Raw genomic sequence first — 13,511 nt, forward strand, 5'->3', positions numbered from 1 at the left:
GTACATGTCACATGCACTGGGAAAGGCCCGCCTCCATTATTATTACGTTTCCTCTATGGCTCCATCTCCTCAGCACTTACAATGATTAAGTGATGATCAGTGTTAAATAACTGGAAGATAGTCTTAAGATTTTACAGTTCATGTCCTATCCATTCACTACAGTGTGTTGCACACATTATACATCATTTCACAGGAACAATCAGGGCTGCTCTGGACAACTTTCTGTATCCTCTGGTAACAAGGGCAATGTTCAGATCTTATAATCCAATTTGACACAGGTCAGTTCCCAAAGAAACTGGACAGATCTTTCAGGTGTGATGAAAGAGAAAAGCAATTCTACAACGAAAAAGACTGGTCATGCAAGCTTTCCTTGGGGCCAGTAGAGGGTGCTGATGAGCTGTCAATAAAGTACTGTACGTAATTTCTGCGCTTTCTGTGTGTGCCTTTCTCTGTCTGTCCTGTTCACTGCATCTGCGTGTGGGAGTAATTGCCTTTAAATGGATTTAATAGAGGCCTGGTTGTAGCCTGGAATGGCGATAGAGCCGGAGCCTTTCACAATTGTTATGGCACACAGCAGCTTCCCATTTAAGCACCCACCCCACTCATCCACTATCACTCCCACCCTGCTATGTGGCAGTCAGTTTTTTTGCACCATTTTTACAGATCCGATTTTCTGTATGAATTATCTGGAGGTTGTACTCACGGCCTCCTGATGCCAGGGCCATATAAGCCGTGATACACTAGAGTCACATTTTTAACCACACCAATGCAGGGATGCTTACAACTCTTCAAAAACTGAACAAAATGTCAGTATAAACAGGAACTGCACTTTTTTAGTCAAAATACCCACTTACGTCCTTTGACAGAAACATTAGTATTACTCTCTGAAGATTTTTTTTTTGATAAATTGGTGATTTTTTCTGGGAAACTGTGCCCAGGTGTTAAATGTTTGGTGTGATGGAAATTTTTCTTTTTACTCTTTGGTCTGTGCACATCTATACTAAAGCCATCACAATCCAGAGTGCCACACCTCTGTCAACAACAGGTGTTGAAAATCTTTCAGAGCCCTAGATTGAAATGGTGTCTCTTTTCTGCCAGCCATCTGCTAGTTTCTCCCATCTTCCATCACTATGGTTGGCTCATTATCCTTTCCATTAGCACTTTGGAACAGGACTCAGTATCCAGGCAGCAAAATTTCACACCTGGGCTTTAATGACCCCTTTTATTTGACCTGTCAGTCTCAGAATGTTGGAAACAATGATTCTCATGAAAGCCAATTTGGACATTCCAATGGCGGTGGTCAGACTCTTATTATACCCCGCTGTCATACCAGTGACGAGAAGCCTCGATCCAGGAGTGCAATTGGTCCTTTGTGCCTTGGGGTGGAGGTGGAGGTGAAGGGGGGGTGGGGAACAGCTTCCCTCCTTTTTTTGGCATCATGTGGAGGTTCTCACTCCACAGATACAGACACAGGCACAATGATCCAGGGGGAATCTCAGGAGGTGACCAAGATTGACCTAGATGGGATTGAGCTGCAGTCAGAGGGGCAGTCAGAGACACAGTCAGAGGACAATGGCCGTTCCAGTAAAAGGGACACCAGACCCCCCGTGAAAGACAGGGACCCTAAAGGAGTCAACCAGAGCCTGAAGGTAAGGACACTATCGGTGTTCACACCAGGAGTCAGTCGGGAAGGTTGTGTTGTAGGTGATGTCAAAATACTGTAAGTTTCTACTGGGGACAGGGGATTTTTTCTTAAACGTCTGAGAGATGTTAGAGCAAAGGAATATGTTTACCTGCACATTTCATTCGAATCATTCTGGGAAATGTTACTTTGCTTTTTCACAATGAGATGGGGAAGAATGAGGTGCATGTGAAGAATTCCAATTTCCAAGCTGACACTCAAACTAACATAGGTAAATGAGGTAAATGACTAACATTTTAAATAATGTCCTTTGGTTGTCTTTAAGGTGTTTCTCATGGTCATATAAAACTTTACAATTTAAGGAAATCAGGGGGAGAATGATAGAGGTAATAAATTTTTTTCTATTCCTCAATGCAATCAATGCAATTCTCAAAGCATTAGGTGCACACTTGCTGGTGGATGACGGTTTTGCTTCACAAACATGTACATCAATGAGTTTCATGTGCACATTGAAACACATAATATCAGCACTGACCAAATCATCTCTTATGTTTCAGAAATCCCATTTGATGAAGGTGAAGGTCACTTATATGTGCCTTTCCTGACCTCTAGAGGAGATGACATGCTAAAGGCATCCTTTCTCTTATCTCCCTGATCTGAGATTGTAATCTCTCTCTCCCTCCATAATTAACTCTAAAGATCAACTGATCTAGCATATCTGTGCTGAGCAATGTCTTTACTGCCTCCTAATCCAAGGTTTACATGCAATAATTAACTTTTGACAGTTGTGATTGTGCATAATTTTGGGGTGGATCCATGGAGATAGACATTTACCCAGGGCTAAATGTAGGTATCAGCCATAAACTGCACAAAAGTCACACTGGAGCTGACACTGTTGTTGGTAATATGGTACCATTGTAATGATGCTACTGTTGACCATAATATAATACAAGCTTGTTCTTTTAAATCCAATGGCTTGAAGGTAATTCCAATTGTGTAATTGTGTCATTACACAACAGACACCTGATCTGTAATCACTGACTTTGTAAGTATTAGTATTAAATGACTCTGTTTTGTAATCTGACAATACAGTGACGTGCATCATTGCACTTCCATTACACTCAGGCCTGCTCCAAAACAGTGTCTCTGAGCCTGTGGCTCGGTCATGTGACTCACGGCAAAAAACAAATTGATGACTCAATTGATGACTCAAATGACTTTGGAGGTGGGGTTAGTATACACAAACATATGATATCTAAGTGCATCATAGCACTACATAATGGTATGCATCAGCAATAATTAGCATTTAAAGATATTCTTGAAAGCATGATTAACAGTATTTTGATGATTGTGTATTTTATGAACTCTGATGCTGGTGGTGATAAGTAGCCTGTGAGTTTTTCTGATGGATATTGGGTTTTTACAGGCTTGCATGAGGCAGCAGCAGAAACGGTTCTTTGGGATATTAAAATAAAGGACCTATTGAACATTTTTATGAAAGCTACAGCTACCATAAATGTCAGTAAATGGGTTGAAAAGCCATAGGGACCACCTCTCCCAGTCAATAGCATAGGCAGTATACCCACATATAGATAAAACATCACTGTAGGCCTTTCTTCTCCCTCCAGGTTACCTTCGAAGATGTGATCGCAGAGCCTCCCTCAGTACGCAGCTTTGACAAGGTGTGGCTTTGGAGCCATGCTCTGTTTGAAGTGTCCAGGCTCTGGTTCTACAGGATCATCTCCCTCCTGCTCGCCGTACCCGTATCTCTGGTCGCAGGAATACTCTTCGCCCTCTTGAGCTGCCTCCACATTTGGTATGTCTCCTCTATGGAAACAACCCTGCAGGAAGGCTGACACTGAAATACAGCTCCGTGCAGACACGTATGTGCAGATGGAGACGGTTAGCCCCGGGGAGGTGGACGAGTTAATCCAACGCTGTGATTTACTCGTCCCCCGTAATGCTATTCGCAGAACTGACAGACAGGGGTTCGAAGTGAATGCAGGCTTGGGAACAGAGGCCTTTTCGGTAATTGGAAAATAAAAGTGAAATGGAGACACATGGTCAACTCGTTTTCTCTGTTGTCAACCCTGAGAATTACACACTGTGAGCATATGGAGCACTGCACTACACAGATGCAGCAAAGGGAGAAAAGATGCGCTTCAGCAACGAGTGGGAGAGAGAAAGACAGAAAGAAAGATGGATGTTTTGGGAGGTTGATAGCCTAAAGAGGTGTTTTGTTTTTGGGTTGTAAATGACAAGCTCATGCGTTACCTCCAATTCAAGAATGTGACACTGACAGAGACCAGTCCTTGTTCGAGGTGAAATGTGCGAAAGAACTTTCAAGAGTGTCCAGGTAATTCTCCGTTCCAGTAACGAGAACAAGTTCTGAGTTTTCACCATATTAAAAGATTGTAAGCCAAAAGACAGGTGGATATGCATAATGAAACAATAATAAAACCCTTATGCATATCATGCTTTTGAAAGATCCGTGAGTCTGATTGGCTAAACAGTCGAGGTATCAAGGGAGAGAAAAGGAGAAAGCACATCACTTTATTTTTGGCAAAAATAAATATAAGAAAGTGGATTTATCTTCAGCAAAATTATAAAGGTTTGTCCCAGATTTCACCAATTCCCTGAGAGGCATAGCGCATATAACTGCTTTTCCATTTTGTTTTCCCTTTACAGTGGAAAAACTGTCTTGCTTGCTCTGTCTCTCTCTCTCTGTCTCCCATCCCCCACAGGCTGATCATGCCATGTGTCCAGCTCTTCCTGATCAATATGCATTGGGTGCAGACCATCTGGGGCAGCGTGCTGGACATCGCCATCTCCCCTCTCTTTAGCAGCATGGGAAGATGCTGTGGGGCCATCAATGTCCGTCTAGCGCGAGAATGACCGCCCCCGCTGTGGGAGGGCAGCACAGCAATCCCTCTCCCAGGGGGATCAATTTCAAAGGGAGTGAACAGCCTGCAGCCAAAACAAGGGAAGCTGCTGGCATCGTGCTCGACACAGCACAGACACAAGACCTGAAAAAAAATGACAGTGAATAAGGCTTTGGGGAAATTGCTGGTGCTCACTGCTGGCAACCACTGTTGTTATAATTTTACATTGATGGACAGGTCATATGAGTGATATTTTATCATTTCGACAAAATATTGTGTTGTTACCAAATACATTCTAAGAAATTCTATTTTAAAACATTCACAAAGCACTTTGACCACCTGCTGAGTGTTCTGTGTGTCCACTTTGAATGAATCACTAGATGATCTTACAGTTCACATATTATGTATGACTTTGCAGATTTATTGAGGCACATATTCTGGGAACACATTCAAAGCACATTTTTTGCTACCACAATAGATAATTAACTAAATGCAAGAGAAACTGCAGACATACAGACATTTACAGGTAACTCAGATCCTCACACAAAATAATTTTCTTTCTGTGTAATAATGCGGTTTTCAGTTCAGTCAATTTTAGGGCACCCTGTCACATGGATACAAACTAAGGTCTCCCATTGGTGGGTAATCAAATCAATACCAGATTTAAAATACTATTAATACTTGCCACCAGCCTTTTCTCTTTTTTCCTGCTAACACAGAACAGTACATTTATTTTTACATTAATGGGCTTTGGGGTGAAAAATGGATCATTGATCAATCATCAACAAAGGAACACAGTGGTGTGGCCTTTAGAATCTGAAAATAATCATAAGGCACCCTATTGAGAGAGTAAAGGTGTGCATGGAACAAGAACTGGAGAAAAACAGAAGCTCTCCAAACCCCTCTGGAGTGGTGGCGCTCACTCATTAGAGGGCTGAGTGTGAAAGTGGCACAGGCACAGGAAATGCCGTACCTGGGTGAAAATGAAAAGACTCCATAGACTGTGTTTAGTGACCATAGACTGCATGGTATGAGCGTGGCCTTCCTCATTTCAGCCTGCAGAATTTAACATTCACCGCCACGCCCTCACTCAGCCTAAAAATCCTGGGCATGTTTTGGGCACCTAAATGGGACTTTCATAAACATTTATGGCCTTTGTCTTCCTGACCCGGGATAGCAGCTGGCCAGTGATGTGCCTGAGGCCTGCCACTCACGCAAGTTGTTTGATTGACTTGGCGAATTCAGCCCTTGTTCTCAGGAGCAAGCGGTCTTAGGTTGTGGAGAAAAGAGCTTTCCGAAAGCTGAGGGATTTAGCGCCTCACTGTTATTCGGGGTGACAGCCGAGGTGTCCTGCACTGTTTCAGTCTCAGAGGGCTTGATTCCAGCACATTTGGAGATGCAATTAGCGACGGATTTATGTAATTAAATAATTTTCTAAAATTGCATCAAGTCCATCACTTTTTGGTTACTTTGGCAAACATTTTCTCCTTGTGTCAACATTTTGTAGCCAACTATTTCCTCACTGTTGTGTCCAACATGGAGACATTTTGATCTGATGCTTGTGAGTACTGGATTCACAGTGTTGTTACAGCAACAGAGATGAAGTCCCCTTTAAAGCTGTCAGATAAATCTTATGCATTGCTCTGTTGTTTATTTGAATCATTGTTGAAAGGGCTCCACATTAAAACCAAAGATTAAAAAAACTTTCTTCAGACTTTATTCATAGCACATCCTATGAGGAGGAATGAAAAGTCTCTTCTGTATGTAACAGATCCCATTTTTCTTTCTGGACGTCAAAAACAATTTATATTACAATATTGTTACATCATTATGATTGAAATGTTCCAATAAATCATTGTCACATAGCTGGATGCCTAAGTTTTCTGCTTTTCTGTGTGCTTATTTTTCATGGACGCCCCCCCCCCCCCCCCCCCCCCCATCCCTACCACACCCCACCCCACTCCCACACTCCCCGATATTTCTTTGTTTCTCAGGCAATTTGTGTTCCTCCACAGAATTATCACGCGAAGGGGGCCGGTTAATCACTCCAACTTTCCGCATATTCCCTCGATTGTGACTCACATATACAAGCACTTACATTATTCATTCAATATTTCTCATTAGCCTCAGTGACTGCCAGATACAGAGTGATGTCTGAAAACACTTGCATAAAAATGTTTGCATTTAAACCAGGGATAAACAAGTGAAGCTTAGGAGCTGCATATACCCCCCAGCCACCCAACCCTGTCCTGCCCTACGCTACTCTACTCTACCCTATCCTACCCTTCCTTACTCCTTCTGAAGACATTGTCTTATTGTTGCGAGGGGGTACTTTGAGAAGATGCTCGGTATATGTCTGTACTGTTCTTTTAATAAGCGGTAGGCAGTAAGGTAGACTTTTAAAAAGCTGCAGACAGTAAGGAGAATCACAGCATTGCCCAGCACATTCCATTATCGACAATGTCCATACTTCCACCCCCTGCATACCGCCTGACCAAATGATGATCATTTTTGTCTAATTAGTCTAGCTAATCCCTCTGCCCTCACACCCTTTTAATCTGAATCCTCCACTTCCCTTAATGAGAGTTCACAGTTGTCCTGCTTTGTGTGAGCACTTAGAGGCAGGAACATGACCTCACTGCACTGCCCTGTAGAAGACACACCCAACTGCAAGCTTTTATAGAGGAAAAAAAACAGCACTCAAATGACCAAAAAAAGACAACAATCTAAAAATACTTCTCAAGGAGAAGGAAAGCTCTGAATGAGTGGGTGTTATTTTGGGGGTGAGGATCAAATGTTATAGTGTGAATTTTAGCAAGAGGGTGATATCAATGCTGTGTATCATTGCTGTCCTATTTCCATAAAGAAACATTCTGGTATCACATTAAGTTGTGGATGTGTGCCCGGCACAGCACTTTTATAACACTAGCCTAAATTTGAATTGTTTTTTGTGTCCTTTTGCTATGATTCTGAAATATGACTTCTTTCTCTAAAATTGATTAATTCAAAACCAAAACCACTGACTTTCATTGTTTTGGCATCAGATTCTCTTTCTGTCTCTCATTCCTCCTTCTCAGAAAATCACTCTTCCTCCTCCTCCTCCTCCTCCTCCACTTCCTCCCTTCCTTTCCTCCTGCTCTTTCCCCACTGTCTCTTGCTGATGGAAATGTCATTTTTCAGTCTCATCTCTTGCCAAATGTGCAAAACAAATATGGAAAACATGCACGACCAACATTTGCTTACTGCAATATTTTCCCATACTTTTGGCCGTTCAGGTTAGTTCAAGCAGTATAGTATCAATTAAGGCAGAAAATGCATCCGGTTGTGCTCATACTAAATTGCAACAGCTTGCAGCATTGCTGTACATTAAATACATTTGCCTGTATGGCAGCTTACACACTGAGAAATATCACCCATGTGTAGGACCTGAAATTCATTCACAAAAGTCTGAGATACTGAACAATATCCACAGATTAACAAATCACTTTTGTGCTGCCCACATCTTTGACAAAACCTGTTATAACGACGTTTAGGAAAGAGTTTCCATGATAAGTAAAACAAATGGCCATCCTGAGAGCTATATCTAACTGCCAACAAACTCCCTGGGCCCCAAGACAAAGAAATATCTTCCATTTAGACATTGTGCAATAACTGTCCTGTGCCCATTATTTTCCATAACAGAAGAGAAAAGAATGAATGGCGCTTAATATATTTTTTCTGCATAAACATTCATGAAAATTTGAGAGACACATTTTTAAATTTGAATTTTAAATTTGAATGACTTGACGTGACCCTGATCATCTCATAGTGTCTGACGCCACCTCTGCTGTTTACATACACACAGTACGATGACCACGTTCAACCCTGGGTGAGACCTGTGGTAACAGGTTATTCAGTTTGACGTCCAATCAGTTTGATATCAAATCACACCAAAAAGCAACCGAAAATATATCAAATGGACAGTAGAGCCCCCATGGCACTCAGGGTCTTATCTTGGCCATCTCTGACATGTAGTTTATAGGCTTTCCCTTCATATAAACATCACTTACTTCTAGACGTTTCCAACTAAACAAACAGTGTCTAGGCCATGTTTTCATCAGCACTATTTAAATATTTTGTGAGTGTTAAATCCTCATGTAGTAACCAGACACAGTGTTTTTGAACCCAAACTCATCATTGTTAGCCAGCAGTGTCAATGCAAGGGCCCTGGGGTGCATCACCTTAGGGTGGAAATTCGTGCCATCCTGCAATGATGGCAAAATTGATCTGGCGGGTGTGTGTGAAATGTGACACGGGCCCCAGGGTTCCCCTTTAAGAAATGTTTTCTTACTGTGAGTTATGTGCCGAGGGCGAGGGAGGGGTGGCAGCGGGTGGGGGTAGCAGGGGGTCGGGAGATGGGCCCATTTTTGACAGGAGGGCTCGGGCTGTCGGCAGCAGCTGTCCACTGGCATTTCAGGCGTGCCGCCTGGCTGACAGCAGAGGCGCACAGGAGCCGGGAGCAGTCCACTCTTACTCTTGTCCTCACTCTCGCCCTTGCCCTGAGGTGTCACCCTGAGGTCTCCTTGATCTTCCGCCCGCCTCTCCCACACCCGTGACCCCTACAGCCATGGCGGAGCAGCTCAACGCCAGTGAGGAGAAGATCCTGAGGGACAGCCACACCAAAGAGATCGACCTCATAAACCGGGACCCCAAGCAGATCAACGAGGATGTGGTCAAGGTATGTGGACAAACATTGACTGTGCTCGGTGCTTGTGCAGCTCCACTGAATTGCAAGGACTGACCAAGTCCGCACTAAAGCCAGGGGTCTGTGAAACCCTGCATTCGTGCATCCCGTTCTTCATGTGGGTGTGTTGTGGTCTGCTACTGCAACGTTTCCAGAAATAGCCTGAAGCCTCCGCTGCCACAGCGAGATATGACGTTTATTTTGGGAAGGGGAGAAAAGGCTGTGACAGAAAATGGAGTCAGTCTGTGTTCCTGTGTTTTGAAATTTCATTTGAAAATCCTCTGAGTCATAAAGTGAGGAGTATATCAAATGTGTTGAGTTAGTTATGCATTAAACTGGTGTGAGCTTAAGGCTGTTTTCTGAAACAATTCATATTGTGTTTGGTCCAAAGTAGGTTTTATGAGTGAAGTGGGCTTTCTAGTTCTGTAACAGGCTTTCTGAATTACATTGACATCAGTCTGAATGACTACAGCAGGAGCCATGCATAGTTCCCAGTACAGCTGAATATAAATATTTTCTTATTATGTTGAAATTATTAAAATGTTTAGAAATGGTAACACAAAAGTGACATGAGGAAACTGAGGAGTGGTCGATGCTACCAGAGTTTGTGGATGCTGTGGCCATACACTGCTTTGCCTATTAATAATATGGAAATAAGGAGAGTGGTAACCTGATGAATATCATTTTCCACAACGTTGGCAGACTGAAGCAATATGAGGTCAAATGCACATTTATCTAACCCCTGCATGCTCTCTCTTACAAGTGAATGTGATTACTGAAGGATTATGTTTCCCAGTGTACAGTCTATTGGCTATACCTAGTGTATACATTGGAGAAAAACAGCAACATACAAAAACATAGGTGGTGTTGAGCTGTAAATGTAAACTAACTGTATTTTTGTCACAGATACTTGTTCTTGATCCTGCCAGTTCTCCAGTTTCCTTTTCATTTTCATCTTGTGAAAAGAAATGAATTAGTTCTTGTACAGCACAGCACTTCATCAACACAACACTCATCAAACATTACATCCACATAATGATCAGGAGAACAGCAAATCTGCTACAGTGAATAATTAGTGAATAACACAGGTCTATTTGGTTACAGATATACACTTACCTGTATCTGGTTATAACTACTTCTAATGAGTATCCACTAAGACATAGATTCATTTATGGTTAATAATCTTAAATAGAACAACTCTCTATTTCAATGCCTTGCTTTCATTGGTAGGATGGTTTGTTGATGTTGACAATTACTGAGAGGCATCACGGCAGTAAAGTACTCTACCCAGTTTGAATCAGGAACAGAACCTTGGATACTGAAACACACAATTATGGTTATTTACTCCCAACATAAACACTTCATAAATACAGATTGGATCAGTAGGTTAATTCATATGTGAGAGCAAGTGTGTTATAACTTTACCTTAACACATGCCATCAGTAACCTTAACAGAGACACCACTGTCTGCTACTGAACGTATCTCAACAGAAAAGTTTATGCTTTATTGAGACCAGTAACAAGCTTCATGCTTATCAGTTTCTCTAATGAAGAGGCAAGGTAACTGTTCAAGAAGCAGCTAGCTCCTTCCATGTTATTACCAGTAGGGACATCAGTAAGGACCAAATGTACACCCCTCTGTTCTTCAGGTAGATTTTGAGGATGTGATTGCGGAGCCTGACGGTACCCACAGCCTGGACGGGGTGTGGAAGGCCAGCTACACCACCTTTACCGTCTCCAAGTACTGGTGCTACCGCGTGCTGTCGGCCATCTTTGGCATCCCGGTCGCCCTGCTGTGGGGCTTCCTGTTCGCCTGCATTTCCTTCTGCCACATCTGGGCGGTGGTGCCTTGCATCAAGAGCTACATGATCGAGACGCAGTGCCTGAGCCGCATCTACTCCCTCTGCATCCACACCTTCTGCGATCCACTGTTCGAGGCCCTGGGCAAGATCTTCAGCAGCATCCGTGTGGCCCTGCGCAAAGAAGTATAACCCCTTTACATCTTCGCCATCTGTGTGAGAGCCCCAACTCTTTCATAAGATCTGTGACCCCTTCCCCAGCACACAGAGCATGATTTCTGTTCATGCTCAAGCCCTTGGTGATAGGCAGGCCTCTGTGTCACTACCTGTCGATGAGGTGCAGTGCTGATGACAGTGTCTCTTCTGCCTCTTAGCATATCTAGGTGACATCACTTATGGCAAAGGCAGCTCTCAGAGTGTGATAACATTGTTTATATGTAGAGAGATAAGTAGAGATAGATATGAATATGTGTACATTCTGAGGATTTTCCTTTTCAGATCTTTTTTTTTTTTGTTGTTGAAATTACATGCAAAAACACTTTTCAAGGTACTTTTATCAAAGACAAAAAATCTAAAATCTGTTTAGGTAGATAATTTAAGCTTTAGATAAAGAACTTTATATTTTAAAGATTTTAGAGTAAATAAAGATTTAGAAGATTTTAAAAATAATAATGTTAAACTCAGTAAACAGAGTTTTGTGTTCTTCCATAGTATATATTTATGATAATTGCTTCATTGATGGAGAAATAATTAAACATGTATTAATTGTCTTGCTCATGGAAGCATTTCATTAACCACTCATGCAGCAATTATATGATTTCTCCATATCGCTGAAGAAAGAAAACACTAAAACAGTAAGTCAGTGAAGAGGTCTCTGTGGATTTGTGATAGCAGCCTTGGCTAGGTTAGCTGAGGTTGATGTAGGAATCTTTAATTCATGGAATGTGATGTTTAGCCAAGTATGTGAACACTAAGATAAAGGCAAAAACTAAATATGATCCATCTACTGCTATATTGACCCACAATATAAGCTTGAATCTCCCAACAGACATGAAATGGACATTAATAATAATGGCTGAAGAGAAAGCATGTCTGAAACTTTTTGCGCAGAAATCACAAACGTTTTTTCCCTCCACAATTAGCCTCTTTTGAATGCAAGGAATCCTGAGAAGAAAGGCAGCCATCTTTGGTGAACTGTATGGATGGATGGACACACACACACACACATAGAAGTATATCATGGCTTTTGAATGTCATCATTTTTAATACTCAATATTCAATTGAGTCATTCTTATGCTCTTATTCTAACATACAATTTATTTTCAATAAATAACTGATATATACACAAGTTTTCTTTTTTGTGTTGGTCAGACTTCAAAAACTTGGTAGAGGTTTTGAAGTCGCACCAACATAAAAAAATTAACATTCACAAAGGAAGAAGAAAAGTTAAAGTCACTCCAAAGACATAACAGAATCACCATACGATTAGAAAAATCTGAAAATTCACCTCAATTGTATTGTAAGTCACCTGGTTTTAACAATTTATATGGTAATTTGTGTCCTTAAATGGACATCTCCAACAATTTTTTGTGAATTCTAGGAATAATTTTCACAATATTCCTTAACTGTTTCGACAATGGATATAATGCAGACTCATCACACAAAGTATGCATGAGATGTTAGGTTTACTCTCTCTCATGTGACTATACAAATGGGAGTAATTATCTGTGTGCAGTGTTCATGGGGGAGAGGGTGGGCAAATGGACAGAGTGAATCTAAAAAATGGCTATACATTGAATTATGTAGAAATTATTTTTCACATAAATATAAGAATAGAATGTTTAAATAAAAACCAAAAAGTAACCAAACAACTGGTTGAAAAGGAAGTGATCTTTTGTTTGTTTTTGATTAATGAAGGGAATACCTGCCACAAAACTGATTTTGTCTTGCAATGACTCTTTCTTTGTAAGATGAATAATTTCCTAAAATTTGCAAATGGTGACTTCATATTACGTAATGCAGAACAAGAGGAACAACAAATCCAACCAATCCATCCACAAAATACACATTACACAAAAATAAAGTACCTTCATAACTGAAAAACCAAGTGTGGCACATCAGTTTGGGTCTTTTCTGATTATCATAACCATCTTGGCTATTGTTGTCAGCCCTGGTGAATGAATCCACGGAATGCAATCAGTCCATGTAACAAATGAAGTGTGGGCTACCTGTTAAGCAAAGCATCATGGGAGGTCAGAACGGTCACAGGATTCCAACCCCCATATTTTTCAGTCTCACTTCAAGACCATGTGCAAGAAGCAGGTGCCTATTTTTTTTTCTTTTAAATTGAAAATACATCTACTGATGAACACATATAAACACTGCTGATAAATTACTGGCTTGCTATGCTTTAGGATCTACATTCAATAGAAGCATGTGCACATGTGTGTTCCACAAAAGGAGAA

General features: G+C 41.4%; 2 protein-coding genes across 2 annotated transcripts; both read left to right on the plus strand.

The window, feature by feature from the left end:
• Positions 1-1,478: 1,478 nt before the first annotated feature.
• On the plus strand, positions 1,479-4,537 carry LOC118779585 (caveolin-2-like). Its single transcript, XM_036531756.1, has 3 exons — positions 1,479-1,649; positions 3,271-3,458; positions 4,387-4,537. The coding sequence occupies exons 1-3, from the start codon at positions 1,479-1,481 to the stop codon at positions 4,535-4,537; spliced, it is 510 nt and encodes a 169-aa protein (XP_036387649.1).
• Positions 4,538-8,918: 4,381 nt separating this feature from the next.
• On the plus strand, positions 8,919-11,449 carry cav3 (caveolin 3). Its single transcript, XM_036531162.1, has 2 exons — positions 8,919-9,241; positions 10,897-11,449. Exons 1-2 carry the CDS (start codon positions 9,131-9,133, stop codon positions 11,236-11,238), a joined length of 453 nt encoding a protein of 150 aa, XP_036387055.1. The 5' UTR covers positions 8,919-9,130; the 3' UTR covers positions 11,239-11,449.
• The last annotated feature ends 2,062 nt before the right edge of the window (positions 11,450-13,511 follow it).

Source organism: Megalops cyprinoides, chromosome 6 (assembly GCF_013368585.1).
Source record: "Megalops cyprinoides isolate fMegCyp1 chromosome 6, fMegCyp1.pri, whole genome shotgun sequence".
NCBI lineage: Eukaryota > Metazoa > Chordata > Actinopteri > Elopiformes > Megalopidae > Megalops > Megalops cyprinoides.

Bases quoted from the DNA above. Each gene is read 5' to 3' on its own strand.
- cav3 (XM_036531162.1), top strand. From the start codon at position 9,131: ATGGCGGAGCAGCTCAACGCCAGTGAGGAGAAGATCCTGAGGGACAGC. The intron at 9,242-10,896 runs GTATGTGGACAA...TCTGTTCTTCAG, and splicing joins TCAACGAGGATGTGGTCAAG to GTAGATTTTGAGGATGTGAT.
- LOC118779585 (XM_036531756.1), top strand. From the start codon at position 1,479: ATGATCCAGGGGGAATCTCAGGAGGTGACCAAGATTGACCTAGATGGG. The intron at 1,650-3,270 runs GTAAGGACACTA...TTCTCCCTCCAG, and splicing joins GAGTCAACCAGAGCCTGAAG to GTTACCTTCGAAGATGTGAT. The intron at 3,459-4,386 runs GTATGTCTCCTC...CATCCCCCACAG, and splicing joins TTGAGCTGCCTCCACATTTG to GCTGATCATGCCATGTGTCC.